At 46.2% G+C, this 14,917-nt stretch overlaps 2 protein-coding genes and 1 pseudogene across 5 annotated transcripts in view; 1 reads left to right on the top strand and 2 right to left on the bottom strand.

Annotated features, from left to right (window-relative positions):
* The window catches only part of LOC125987915 (neural cell adhesion molecule L1.1), a 21,591-nt gene extending 18,572 nt beyond the window's left edge, over positions 1-3,019 (bottom strand). Inside the window, exons 1-2 of one of the 3 annotated variants that reach the window (XM_068649713.1) lie at positions 2,857-3,014; positions 25-332 (exon numbers count right to left, since the gene is read on the bottom strand). The gene's annotated coding sequence lies outside the window, so the exon portion shown is untranslated. Of the gene's footprint in view, positions 1-24; positions 333-2,856 lie in introns of all 3 variants that reach the window. The other 2 variants (XM_049752509.2, XM_049752511.2) reach the window with 2 other exon arrangements.
* LOC125987971 (galactose-specific lectin nattectin) overlaps positions 1-10,325 on the top strand; it is a 56,128-nt gene extending 45,803 nt beyond the window's left edge. The window contains exons 1-7 of one of the 2 annotated variants that reach the window (XM_049752661.2): positions 8,899-8,973; positions 9,069-9,131; positions 9,222-9,249; positions 9,372-9,457; positions 9,574-9,708; positions 9,829-9,931; positions 10,097-10,325. In XM_049752661.2, the coding sequence (XP_049608618.1) occupies positions 9,069-9,131; positions 9,222-9,249; positions 9,372-9,457; positions 9,574-9,708; positions 9,829-9,931; positions 10,097-10,170 (489 nt within the window). In that variant the 5' untranslated portion in view covers positions 8,899-8,973 and the 3' untranslated portion in view covers positions 10,171-10,325. Of the gene's footprint in view, positions 1-8,898; positions 8,974-9,068; positions 9,132-9,221; positions 9,250-9,371; positions 9,458-9,573; positions 9,709-9,828; positions 9,932-10,096 lie in introns of those variants that run through there. The other variant, XM_049752662.2, reaches the window with a different exon arrangement.
* LOC125988774 (PDZ domain-containing protein 4-like) lies at positions 2,298-14,917 on the bottom strand (annotated as a pseudogene).

Genomic DNA, 14,917 nt, shown 5'->3' with positions numbered 1-14,917 from the left:
ACCCGCCACACACCCGCCACACACCGGCCACACCGCCAGTGAGACGTGAAGCGTCGTGATCCGTCAAGTCATGTGAAGCAGAGTCCAGATGATGCGACAGTCATCCCCATCTTGAAACGAGGACAACCCATGGGACGTCTCGAGATGCGTTGTTGAAGTCATCAGGGCGGGGTAGGCGCTCCAACTCAGCCTGCTTGACGTAAGACCATCAGGGGCAAGCCACGTAAGGCCGGCGGGGGTGTGGGAAAGCAAGAGCGCCCCACAAACGCCCGAGCGAGCGAGCGTCCAGGCCACTTTGGACAGATTCGATCTACTAAGATTGCACGAAACATCTGAAACAACATCGACGCACAAGTTTAGACGATAGAAGGGTCATTCCCTCACGTTGGCTTCCAAAGCAATGACACAAAAATAACACGGAAGTTACTATTACAAACAGTCTAGTAGCAGGGGCTTAGTCCACCAAATACACTTTGACACTAAGGCTTTCCTAGACAGGCATCTTTTCCGAGCCCTTTGAAGGAGACATTTACAATTGAAAAAAGGAGGAAGTTGTCGTGACAAAATCTTTCAACATTATACAAGCAGGGGTTTATCTAGCAAAAACACCTTGACACTCTCTGACCAACATCCTCCTAGACAGGCTTTTCGGAACCCTGTTAAAGAGACGTTTACAATAATAAAAAAATAAAAAAAGACGGGGTGTAAATTCCTCCGTTACTTCACTTTTTTTTTTTTTTTTCCTCTTCTCAATAACCGCTGCTTTTGGGCTTGGGTAGCGACACGAGGCAAATGACCACCATGCCACCTGAGACCTTTGACCATTTACTGTTGTGACCTATTGATTTGGGATGCATGACTCATTTATTTCATTCTTTTATTTATCAATATTACTTAGACTTAATATTACATGTGTGGCAAATGATAAAGAATTGTCCTGGGCCAAATCTCACAGGTAGATCATAGATTCTGTAGGAGACAGTAGTTGGGTTGAAGTTTCTTTCTTTCTTTCTTTCTTTATTTATTTATCGATTTATTTATTTATTGGATGTGGAGAATTTAGAGGCAAGAGATGATTTTGTTGTGTACAGATTAATGGGTGTCAAACTCAAGGCCCGGGGGCCAGATAGGGCCCGCCACATCATTTGATGTGGCCTAGGAAGACAAATTGGGCATTGACTACATGTGTCAATACTAAAATTGCAAATTGTATTCACTTTTAAAAACTACAGATATTGTTAGCAATTTTTATGACCATGCATCTTTTTGAAATATTTGAACAAGTTTTCTGATTTCAAAGTTCATTATTCATCAGTTTGTTGTGTAGCCTATACTTTATATAATATATGCATTGGCAGTCATAATGGCCCTCCGACGGAAACAATGAGTACAATGCGGCCTGCGACAAAAATCAGTTTGACACCCGTGGATTGAAGGTTAGGGATTTGATCATTGGAACAATGGATGGCCTCATGTCTTGTAAGTAACTTGCTCAATGCCAATTGTTTATCTTCCTCCTACTTGTTCCTGTCAGTTTGCCTTTTCTCGCTCCCCCCCCCCCACTTCATCGCTAACCCACAAGCGTCCACTTTCCAGGGCCATGTTCTCCCTCTCCGCTATGTGCCAAGCAAAGCTCACCAGTCAAAACACCCCCACACTTCCTCTTTGCGTGTATTCTGGGAAGTCAAGGACAAAGGAAGAAGGAATCCCTGTATTGATCAGACTCTCCCTCTCTCGCTGCCTCTCTCTCTCTCTCTCTCTCTCTTTCTTGCTCACACACACACACACACACACACACACACGCACGCACGCACGCACACACACACACGCGCACACACACACACACACACACACACACACACTCCCACAACAAGAGATGAGAGAGAAAGGGATTACCGTAAGTGAAGTGCAGCCTCTCTGACTGGAATATATATATATATATATATATATATATATATATATATATATATATATATATATATATATATATATATATATATATATATATATCTCAAATATTGACTAAAGAGAATCCCAACACAAGAACAATAGCAAGGAAATGCATCATATGGCCGAAAGTAGTGGGACACAAATTCACAATAAATCTTCATCTATATGAATCAATCATTCAAAATCTTTGCAGTCTTAGTTTTCATGTCGGAAAAGGTCTCTGTGCTCCAGACTTTGTTCAAAAATGTTTGGAATGTCCCAGTGGAGAAAGCATGGCTTGGATGAGTTTGGAGTGGAGAGATACTTTTAGGTTGTGCTAAAGTGAAGATAAGACGAGACAAAATCAGTGACTTATGGCCATCATTTATAAGGTAATGTGTACAAATAAACACGCTTAGCTTCATGGTGAAAAAAATGTGGAACAATTGCTTGATGGAAGTATTTGTTGAGAAACTGGAGCACACGGGTCAAATGAGAAGATCGACTGCGCCCTCTAGAGGGGGAAGCAAGCTATTATCTTCTTGGCCAAAGGCACATTTGTCTCAATACGTCTTGTCCTCGACGATCGCTGTTTAACTGTTAAACTTTTTTGATATCAAATTGTTCAGTCAGTGATCAAAAAAAATATTGTAGATCAATCTCATGTAGTCATCTTGTGAAACTGGACAATTTAAGTAAACACAAATGTAAAATTTACACTTTAACACAAACAATAATTAGGGTAAAAAAAAAAAAAGTGTTCCCGGCAAACTATAAAATAACTATTGTGTACGCGTGTGTGTGTGTGTGTGTGTGTGTGTGTGCGTGCGTGCGTGTCATTCAACATTGTTCAATCACACACATCACACAATGAAGGCAATTTTTCCTAATTCCATGCATGCATGCATTGAATATTCTTTCCATTACCACGATAGCGCCGATCTTCACGAGTGAGATGAACTCTTCCCGTAAGTTCGGATTCAACACTTTCAAAGCAGTCCAGCGTGATGATAGGCTTAAAAAAACAGAGCTGCCAAATCGAGCTCCTCACTTGTTATGAAAGCTAAGATGAGTCATCGTCAGAAATGAAACAATGTCACGCAAAAAAACATGCTGCCTACTCAGGTGTGGCTGCTAGTAATTAGCTTCAACTGACCACAGCAGCCATGCTCCTTTTCCTTAGCCCACCTGTTGTCGTTTTCAGTTGTAACCATGAAGCTAGCCAACCAATGTGAACGTTTTCATAGGTGCGCTCTTGAAAACAATAACACTTGACAATTCAACATAGTCCAATTTTACTCAAGGACACTTGGATGTAGTCACAATTGGGGATCAACATCTGGGTCAACCCCATGATTTGATTCGATTTGATTTTTTTAATTTTCCACATCAATGACCCTGACATCATTTGGACCCCACGCAACCTTGTGATCTGGAGTCAGACACGCTAGCATTGGCCAGTGTGTTGGTGAATCATCAAGGAAGGAATGGGTCCATTTGGTTGAAAAGCCACTTCTGATTCCATGTTGCGCTTGAGCAATGCTATCCACGCTTCACACAGTGGTGAAAGAAAGGAGAGGGTTAAAGATCTTCTTGCCGTCAGGCCAGCGTGAACCTTGAGCCAACAGCTCCTGGATTGTGTTCCAGTTGCGGAGAATGCGGCGGTTCCTCTTCCTGCTCGTCTTCTTCTGGCTCAGGGGCAGGATGTTGTCTCGATGAACGGGGAGCTCCGCGGTGCCGCTCGCCGCCGATGCTGCTGCTGCTGCGTCCCTGCTGAGGAAAAGGAGGAGAATCAAGTCTTGACACGAAATAATCGGCAGTAGTTTTGTAGTATTTCCACCTGTCGCCGCTCTTCAGGTAGTCCAGGCGGCTCTGCATCATGAACTCTCTCGTCTCCGTCTGTATTCTTGGGCCCTCAGCAGCTGCTGCTTCCTCTCCTCTTTGCTCCAGTAGCGGCCCTGTCGGGTTTAGTCGTGAAGTACCGTCATGCAATTGAGACGGTGGAACAAAACGTGTCACCGGATGCCGGAGCGCACGAGAGACCTGTTTCATCTCACTCGCAGCGGCATCGTCATCGGTGGTCGTGCCGGCGCGTTCCTCTCGGATCTGCATGGCCCTCGCCTTGAGGAGGCGGTCTCTGACTGGTCGCTTGGCAACCTAGCGAGTACCGTCGCTGCGGATTTTCACCTGAACAGCAGCAACAGCACCAAGGACAGAAAATCAAAGCGAGCTTGTGTTGCTTTGGAAGCCAGAACATCCAGGTGTCCGCTACCTTCCATTCCATGCGCTGTCCTGTGGCGGTTGGCGACAAATGCGCCAGAGCTGGTAGCGCCGGACGCAAGCGCCAGGCTGCGTGACGGTCTTCCAGACCACAGGGGGCGCTGATCACGCTGCGGGGGCTGGCCGGACCGCCGCTACCATTACCTGCCCCTCTGTCCTCGCTCAGCTCCCCATCAAGTGGCTCTATCAGACCACTGGAGGGCAGCGCCATGCAGCTGCGGTAGCGCTCCAATGCTTTGGATCGGCTTTGGCGCCGCTGGGCCAGGAAGGGGCTGGACTCTGCACTTCCTCCTCCGGGCCTGGTGGTGGTGGTGGTGGTCATGCCTGCATCCAAATAGTCCCTCATCATGTACAGTACCAGCTTTAAGATGAAGGCACGTGTTCAAGTTCAGAGGCAGCCGTAAGGACCGGGCGTGGCTTCAAGTCCCGGACCTGCTATTAAAAGTAAGCTCGCTCACATTTGAAAAGGAAGAATGTTTACGACACCTGTTCTGGGAACACGGCCAACTTCCGCCATGCTTGGTCGAGATGGTGATCCCAAATCTCTGGACAGAAATCTACGGAGGCAAAAACAAACTTTGACACTTCATAAGAATTCAAGAATGCTTCCATCTTCTGTTTTGTTGTGCTTAACTTTGTTATGTTTGCGGGTAGGCAGAAGGCAGAGGTGGCGCTAGAATGGGGCTCGGGGGGCGGCTTTTGGCCCTTTGGAAATTTGGGAAGCCCCAGTTGTTAGAGATTTACTTATTTTGCAAGAAGCACACGAGAGACAAGCAAGTCCTTTTAGACACCTGCAGGTGGAGAGCTCACACGTTGAAGGAGTGAAGTCTGAGACTCTCCCAACTGCAAGGACATATTTACTAAGAGAAAGAGTGGGGGTAAGAGTAGACTGAATAGGAAGCCCTTGTGCTCTAGTCAAAACATATCAGGGTGTGTTTTACGACCTTGTGTAGGATGAGACAAGGTAGGTTATTTATTACCGGTTGCATTCCAACATAATCATACGATAAGGATCATCTGAAAAACCCTACCACCAGTTCTATTTGATCTTCAAATATATTGAGAAATGACTTTTCATATGACTTCATGTTTAGCTTTTTCACCGGTAAACGTTGTCATCATTATCCTAGTCACATATGGCGTACAACAAAGAGAGCACATTTTTGTGGCCTCCATCGATTTTGTCACATTGTCACTGCTGACACGCACCTGAAGTTGGAGGGCGAAGTGTTGACCACATCGCCATCCCAAGCCCCGCATCCCAGGTTGGAGTGGCGTCTCTCCCACTGGGGAGGCGGGGACGTGGGGGCTTGGTCTTCCCGGGGAGGCACGGCGCCGACCAACGGCGTGCCGCGGCAGCTCTCGCCGCTACCGTAAGCACTGGCGGTGCTGTCTTTGCCGTCGTCGGAACGCTCGGGTAGTTGGTCGATGGCCGACAACTCGCGGCCATGGCTATCGTCACCCTGGATGCTGTTGTTGTCAGGCAGACCTGAATGGAAACATTTGGGGAGACAGCAAACATTGTTGAACGGATCAAACCAAAGTGGAATTTTCAATTCGGTGAGCCAAAGGGAGACGAGACGGGCAGGTTAGGTTACATTTGTCTAATTCTTGATGGAGAGCTCTTTGCCAAGTCTTGGCTTTTACAGTGAGAGCATGTGGGAAGGATTCATCACCAATTAAATTCCAGTTTTGACAAGCTTGCCGGTGGATCTCAATAGGGACTTTCGTAGACATGATAGGTCATAAAAAATAACCTTTCTTCCAAAACCATTTCGGAATGCACTAATTAGGTAACAGGTGAGTAATCCAGTCCGACAAGTTTCTGTCTGTTTTGTTGCCTCGGTCGCTGAATGGTCGCTACGAAGGCAAACATAATGAGCAATTGTGCTCAAAATCACAGCAATGAATACTTCTTCAATTACGACTACACCTGCTGCTATTCATTCGTACTACTTTCATTCCAAAAATACAACGCCTACCACTGCTGCTACTTCGACTAGCACGACTCGCAGTCTCACACATACTCGTAATCATAAGAGCACTCCAACTGCTCAATCTCGATAATCATAAGACTGCTACGACTGCTCATTGTCGTGTGACTGACTGCTATTCCTCCTCATCGAGTACTACTCCCATTTCAACTATTGCTGCTGCTGCTGCTGCTGCTGTTATAAGTATGAATGCTCAAAGGGCTACTCACAGGGTAACCTGGTGATCCTGAAAAGGGGGATCCTTCCATCTGTGGTCCCTTCTCAAGGTTTCTCATTTTCCCCTGGCAGGGGTTTTTTGAGTTTTTCCTTGCCCTTTTGGGAGCTTATGATCAGGGGATGCTTTGAGAATAATTGTCAATTTTGGCTATGTGAAGCCCTTTGAGACTGTTTGTGATTTAGGGCTATACAAATAAACTTGACTTGACTTGACTTGACTTGGCTACTCCACATATTCGTATTACCGCTAATACTATTCATTATTCTTAAAACTCATACTCATAGAATTACAACACACATGCTACGACTACTACGACTTTTACTACTACACATCACCTTAGCTAATATGCATTGAGATAATATTACTAATAATATTTAGAATGATAATTATTATTATGATTATTATTCCTGCGATATTATCCAAACTTATTCAGTGTACTAAAACTGCAACGACGTATTTCTTTTCCTACTCCCAATTATACCAATAATGCTATCAATAAAAATATTTCAAACATGACAATTGATATAATCGGTACGTGGGTGTGTGCACGCATGTGTGTGCGCGCGCATGTGTGTGCGTGTGTGATACATGCAGTCTTTTTTTTTTGTCTCTCACATGCACATACATGCACACACACACACACACACACACACACACACACACGCACACACACGCACACACACACACACACACACGCACACACACACACACACACACACACACACGTGCACACTGTCGTCATATGCAGGAATCGCTCAAACTCACACGCAAGACAGGCGAGTGACATCATCAGCGACCCCCCTTGGCCCCCGATACCTGCAGTCTCCTCATCCATCATCCAGGCTTGGAGGTATCTCTCGCGAAGCTGCTGCATTTTCTGCGCACGCAGAATGTTGCGCCATTTGAACTCCAAGTGTCGCAGTTCTTCCTCGATGAGCGCCATTTCACGTTCACCCATGCTCATGTTGCTGTTCACGTCCATGAAAGAAGACCACACCTTCTCGGTGTCATCTTTTTTCTCCTCTTGTCTGTTGCTCGATTGCCTCTCGCAGCGGTACCTGATCTCCAGTAGCTCCTGGTACCGCTGGCATTCGTCCTCTGTGAGGCCCGCCATCATCATATTCACTGGGCTCTTGTGGGCCTGAAGCTGAGAGGTCAAGTGTTTACAGAGCTCAGTTGTTTACTGGGACCCAAAAAGCAAGCTCCCCCAAGTGTTCCCACAAAGTTGCAAGAGCTCTATAGTCCAAAATGTCCCATGATCCCGAGAGATTGCAATCGACTTTGGCCACTCTTGAGATGCAAGACACCTTACGCGATATCAGTCGTGCAAAGTCTTTGTCTGCATCCGGGAAGCCGCCATTCTTCGGGAGTTGGAAGGCGATGGAGTCTGCAGTGACTGGGCATCTGCGGGCTGGCTGGTGGATTTCTGCCGGAGAGCTGGTTGATCGTCTGCCGCGCCTTGCGGCTGGGATGGGTGAAGTCGATTGATTCAACGACTTCTGTCCATCTCGCCTTGCGGCTGGCGTCCAGCTTTTCGAGCAGTGCTGCGGACGTTGGGTCCTCCTCTTCTCTGGAGCTGGCTTTCCGTTGTTCCCTCGGGAGGCGGCTGCACTCCTCATCCCAGCCTGGGATGTAGTTCCTGTTGTACCCACGTGGGATGGTCTTCTTTGCCGCACGCAGGAGGACCTGGCAGTAGGCTGCATAGGCTGCTTCCACATCTGTGGACTCTGGGTCTGGCAGGCCGGCTGACCTCCTTTCCGGCATCTCTTCACAGGCTTCCCTGGCACCGGTTCCACCAGTGATGGAACTTTGATGATGGAAGGTTGGTGGTGTGAGCGGGGGAACCTGTCAAGAAAACGCCTCTCCGGTCTTGGGTCGTTGCTGCGGCAAATGGCGAAGGCCAGGTCCGGGTTGGTGGTGGTGGTGTTCCAGCGTGCAGAGAAGAAGCTTGAGGGTTCCTTGGGGTCGTACAGCAGCAGAGCATCAGCGTTGGAAGCCCATTCGCACAGCGCCACTCCGCTAGGTGTTGAGTGGTCGTACCCTCAGTCTGTGTGCTGCGTGGATTGCGGATGCAGTTACAGATGGGAGTGACGTTGTGGTTAGCTCTGATGGTGGGGCTTGTAAACGTTGATGACTGAGCTTTCCTGGACTGTAGTGACCAGCCACTCGATGTTGGAGCCCGGTGGGGATTGGCTACAGGCTGCCCATTTTACTCCAGTGCGAACAAAGGTTGCTGCCGCACCGTGTTGCTTGGTGTTGATGGGCCTGGCGAGTTGAAACCTGTTTTTTTAATTGTGTGTTTGCATGTTACGGGAATCAAGACTACTTTCCGTGATTTTTCTGGCTACACCTGTTCAAATTTGACGCGGCACAACGGTGGAAACAAAAGGGCCCTTGTTGAATTGTTCCGTGGGAACGAAGATGTTCTTAAAAGGTGTGGCAGCATGTCAATGACCAAAAAATTTGGGACCTTCCAAGACTGTCACCAAACGTACCTATATAAGCAGCGGCCAGACTCGTCGACAGTATCAAGCAGCACTCGCTAGCATCAAGGTAAGGATGCCATTTTACGATCTAGCTTTTCAAATGAAATGTGACCTGACTTTATTTTGACAAATATCATGTGTTTTTTTGTGTCAACGTTGCAGATGGCATTCACTCTTGGCTCATTGTTCCTCCTTTGCGGGATCAGCGGACTGCTGACTGGAGCGGTGAGTCCAAATCGTACCTACTGACTTCCATCCAAGTACAGCTGTACTATTGCGTTGGCCATTTTAAAAATATCTTCGTCTTCTCGACAGTGGTCCGCCAAAATTGTTCCTGTGAAAGGTTGGTAGCTCGGCCTCAAAGAGGCTTTAGCAAATACCTTTGCGCCGTCAGCCATTGACACCAAGTTGAATTGATTTCTTTTTTTTTTTGTTCTCCCCAAAAAATGAACAATTGTGCTGCAGGCAATAGCTGTCCAAAAGGCTGGACTCAGTTGGACTGTTTCTGTTACATCTATGAACCTGAGACCAGAACTTTTGCAGATGCCGAGGTATGGAAGGAAGACTGTCGTTGACAGCAAACTTTGCGCCGAGTCGAAATATCTTGTCAGATGGACCCGAAAAGTGAAATGTCCCATTCTACTTTGTTTTTTTTGTTCCCCGTCAGAGCGTCTGCAACATTCTTGGTGGGAATTTGGTCTCCATTCACAATGATCTGGAAAATGCCTTTGTTCTTGAACTGATTCGGGCGGCTGATGATACTACCAGCGAAGCCTGGATTGGTCTCAATGATGCCGTTTTGGTAAAACCTTCAAAAATCTCTTTCACTTGCGTTCTGTAGAGATTTGCCACAAACAAAAGCATCTTCAAATGTGAGTCTTTACAAAAGAAAGACACATTCAAATTTGATTTGGTCTTCTAGAATACCGATTTCATGTGGACTGATGGCTCAGATGTGGACTTCACCATTTTTGATGGAGGAGCTGCCGATGACGACGGTAACTGTGTAGAGATGGAAACAAGTGGTAAGTGACAACAACATTTGAGGTTTGCTAAGAAGAATTGAATGTAGGATTGCGCGAAGGTTGTAGGTAACAACAACATTTGAGGTTTGCTCAGAAGAATTGAATGAAGTCATACTTACATGTGATTTTATTATTATTATTTTTTATTTATTTATTTATTTACAGATGGAGAGTGGGACGATGTGGACTGCACAACAGAGCTCTCGTACGTTTGCATCAGGGAGGCGTCCCTTCACTAAATGTCTTGGCCTCCAATATCGCACGATGCACGAGTTCAATGACTCAGCCTTGATATTTTTGGGGTTCCTTTCAACTTTTCTTCTCATCTTCTTTCATGCTCAATTGGCGTTGTGGGGACAAATATTCAATGAATAAAGAACTGTCAGCATCCAAAGATGTGTTTGCGTCTTCTTTTTCCAACTTGCTAAGTGAGAAATCACCATCAGCAACTCACTTGGTGCCTTCTGAATGTGCTCGCGGGCAAGCGCATACTCTATTTACATTTTACGTATGCGTTAAAATTCATTCGCAATTTACTCGCTTCTCAATGCGTCTTTGAAAATAAAACGCAATCGCAGATGGGCCAGCCAGCTTGCATGTTTTGAAAAAAAGCATTGTGACAAGAGTGCCCCTTAAAACTGAATTTGGATGTGGAATTGAAATATGTTTGGGGGAGACACACGTCTCATTCTGCTCCGAATAATGAGTGGCTGCGGTCACGTATGAATGAGTAGCTGTCATGGAGCTTTTGTGCAATCAGCAAATTACCGGTCCGCATTATCATACGCATGTCATCATCATAAAAAAATCAATTGATCATTTTCATTAACAGTGCGTGGGTGTGTAGTTGCTGCTCTCGGCTCACGCCTCACCTCCATTTCGGGGCGGGCCAGCAGTAAAGAGAAGACGGCGCCGTCTTCGCTGCTCAAGATGGCGACAACTTCTTCTCTTCTGCCCATGTCTACCCCGTTGATCTACACGCGAGGCATCGCAAGATGTCACCAAACATTCACATAGGCAGCGCTCTCTCGCCAGAAGATGTGAGGGACCTGTAGTATGCGATCTTCCTCCCTGATGCGTCCGTTCTTGGCAGCAATGCTGTTTGGATTCACCTTGGTCACGTAACAAAAGCAAAAACATGAACTCAAGAGAATTCCCAGGCGAAAACGGCGAGGACGGGCTCACCTCTCCGACATAAACACCCAGCTGATCCTCGTCGTCCGTTTTGTAGCAGACCGTCAGGCCCAACTTCTCCTCTTGATGGGATTTGTAGTTCTACCTCCTAATAATAATAATAATTATTATTATGATTATAATGCATTTGATGAAAAGGTGCCTTTCAAAGCTCACATGGGGATCGTGCAAACGGTGAAATCAGGATTAAAAAAAAAAAAAAAAAGAGGGGAGCTGAATAACACATTTGATAAAAAGGAGAGGCCTCAAGATAGAGCCCTGGGGCACACCTCTATCGACTAGGGATAGTTGAGTGAATCGATACCCTCACCTCATATTCCAGCTCGTTGGGCCGGTCCACGTCATGGCGGCACGCTTCCAAGTAGTCGTCGCTGTCGTCAAGCACGCGTTTGCTGGGGAAAAGGATCAAATGTCAATATGTAGTATCTCCTCACCATCACCAAGGGAGTAAAACCTACAAGTCGTACTCTCCCATGGCGTAGGGTAGGACTGGAGTTGTCGTCGGCCACGGGAAACCGACTGTGTCCGTCTGTGTAGCGTTATCCAGAAGCGCAAGCATGGTCAAGGAGGAGCCATTTGTGCTGGTCGCTATTGAACCGGATTAGAAAAGGCACAGTCATGTGATTAGCAGAGCTGGGAATAAAGCGATAGATCTTCAAGCGAGACCCTGAAGCGCATTTCAAGCAAGTGTAGCAGTCATTCCGACATTGTCAAAATTCATATTTATGGTGATATTGCTCACGGTTGTTTACGGTGCGAAATATGCGACCTCTTCTTCGGTGACTTTTGTTGTCGGGCCCCGGTCGCTGCAGGAGCTCCTGGGACTTAAGCGGTGTGTCCAGCGGGAGGTGACGACGCCTTCCTCCTTTCACCTGACAGCAGACAAACTGTACAACTTAGACCGAGCGAGGATGGATCTTTAGGACGTAACTACAGTATGCTAGCACGAACGAATGGACAGATTGGCGGCCATTTCAATTAGGCGGGTGTATAAAAAAGAGAATTGAACGGCGCTTACGGTAGGTAACATGTAGCAGTGGTGGGGTAGACGATAGAAAACCGATATTGTTGGGCTCAGCCCGGCCCCGGGGCTTGTTATTACCTTTTCGTTTCCATGTCGATCCATTGGCCGCAGGGAGTTGCCGCACCCCTTTTGCTGATGAGGTCCGGCGTGGCGGAGATGGATGGTACATGGTCAGGAGGAGATCAAGAAGGAAAACAGGATGAGCAAGAAATGTAGGCCAGACGCTATGGTGAAATGGGCTTGAGAACATCGGAGTTATTTTGACGTGTTTCCATGCCGACCTGGTGTGGAAGTAAAGTGGGCACAATGACGATGTCCCCCCCCGTTTGTGATTATTGTGTCCCTGCACGCGGCACGCTGCCAATGACAAATGGGCCTGTCAACGCTATGTTAGTGTCTGTTGATGGAACCATTAAATAGTTCATGAGCAGAGTGGGGTGCAGAGAGGCAATCCTGTATAATAATAATAATAACAATAGTCACATGTTGTTGTTCCTGTCTGGCTCCAAATTCACGGGAGCTGAAAAGGGTAAATAGTAGAAGTCGACCTACCTGGTACATGACCTTGTAGCGCTCCTCGGGACGTTTGAGCACACACATGTTGCAGCCCATGATGCCTCGTCTTTCATCTGCACATTGGCCCTCGTTCTCCTGCTGCTCCTCGTGCGTGGGTTGACTTGCAGTCTTGTGCCAGCTTGGGAAAGGTTCGAAAACTGGCCGTCCAGTAAGAGCACGTGATTGGTTGTTCAAAAACAAAATAGCCGTGAAAAAGTCACTTGAGCGTTTTTAGCGTGAAAGAAAAAATTCAATTGAAATGTTAATTATTATCGTGCATAAGTGTGTCTTTTTTTGGGTGCAACATTTGACTAGCAGCAAACACTTTTCCTAGAGTGCAGACCAAACTTTGCCGAGTCACGAAGTTGGACTTAGGAACAATATTGTGTACTTTGAACAAGTTTGCTCTCTTTCCAAGGTTCATTTTCAATCCAGTGAAGAATTTAAATCCAGTGTTGGTGATATGATTCCATGACAGTTCTAAAAACAAAGATCGTCGTCATCCATTTTTTTTCCTTTTTGGATTTCCATTGTCTCCAAAAATCCTTGGAATCCTCGCCTGGAAGTCAACAACAGAGAAAGATTACTAATGGGATGAGATACATGAACATACATTTAGAAAACCAACCAACCAACCAACCAACCAACCAACCAACCAACCAACCAAGCAAGCAAGCAAGCAAACACATTGATTGACATTTTAACATGATTCGCTGTCCAACATTTGACAATTTTGCTTGATAAATCTCATTTGTTTCACTGGTTTCTTTTCTATCAAACAAATTGTATTATAAAAGAAACCAGTGAAGTGATTAAATAAGGAAAAACAAAATGAACTTAGTACAATTAAATCTCATTTGTTTTACTCGCCAATCATCTCCTGTTCCTATTGTGGTTTTATTTAGACCAAGAGAGCTGACAATTCAGTGTTACTCATTTAATGATCAAAACTATGTAGTAACTACAATGCCATAAAAACTGTATTCATTCTTTTCTAAAAATAGGAAAACAATGGGGTCAGAAGAACAGGTCAATTAAGAAAATGCTTCAGGCAATAAAAATGTACCACTAATAATAATCATAATAATATGGGCTAAGATAGACACAAGATGTTCCAACAATAGGAATCATTATATAGTGTCACAGTATTCATTTTTTTTCTCAGTAACTATTTCCAATCACCTTAACAATACAATACAAAAGCACAATATTGTCTCCATTATGATTCAAATCCAACTCATTGCATAGCAAGGCACCTTTCCAGATGTTCCCGAGCCTCTTCCAGATGTTGAGGTGAATCTGCCTCTGATTGATTCTCCGCACTCTCATCCTCGCCTGGGCAGCGCTTTCATGGCCAAAGCCCCCGCTCCCTGGCTCTCTCCAGAAATAAATATGCTGCCCATGCGCGTGCAAAGCCAGTCGGGATCGGGAGCTTTCCGATCCAAATGCTACCGCTGATAACGAAGAGGACTAGCCGTCTCCTTTTCACGCTCGCTCGCTCGCTCGCTCCTCTTCTGCAGCGTGGGCATCCAATCACACGCTGGAGGCAATTAATTCTCGCTCTCATTGGAACCCCTCCTCCCTCGTCTCCCTCCTGCTGGGTCGGCATTGCTGTTGCCGTGTCTCTGACGTTTGGTGGTCCGGGACCCCAAATGAACGTCATCCGCAAATGAAGGTCTGAGTGCATATATATATATCAGTATTTCAAACGATACAGTTTCATGAGAGCTGTCAACAAGATGTCCGCATCGTGTATGAAAGCATTTCGGCAGTCATCTGGATCATCTGGAATGATGTTAGCAGAACTAACCTGACAGGCTTAGCAGTTATATGACAAGGAGCAAGAAATCTAGTGATTACTTTGATGAGTTTTGATTTTGCTTTTGGTCTTGGTCCACCTGCCATCCAAAAGATCCTTTGACTTGGCTCGCTGTTTATCCTGTACATACTGGCGGGGAGAAGGAGTCCCTCCGTCCGTCCATCCGTCCGTCCGTCCCAGCTGACTTTGGGCCCCAAGACAGACGTGCTTGACTGGTCGTCCTGGTCGAGCACATGTAGGCCAAACTTGCCGCTCTATTCACACCACACGGAAACAAAAGTGAACCCGCGGTGCGGGCACATGCGTCAGACATGCAATTGATCCCGTGGATGTAGCAATTCCTCTTTAATTGCAGTTAGTTAGTATTTGTTGGTGTCATTATGGCCAAGCATTC

Source organism: Syngnathus scovelli, chromosome 2, assembly GCF_024217435.2.
Source record: "Syngnathus scovelli strain Florida chromosome 2, RoL_Ssco_1.2, whole genome shotgun sequence".
NCBI classification, from domain to species: Eukaryota; Metazoa; Chordata; class Actinopteri; order Syngnathiformes; family Syngnathidae; genus Syngnathus; species Syngnathus scovelli.
This window is presented reverse-complemented; position numbering and strand designations above follow the sequence as displayed.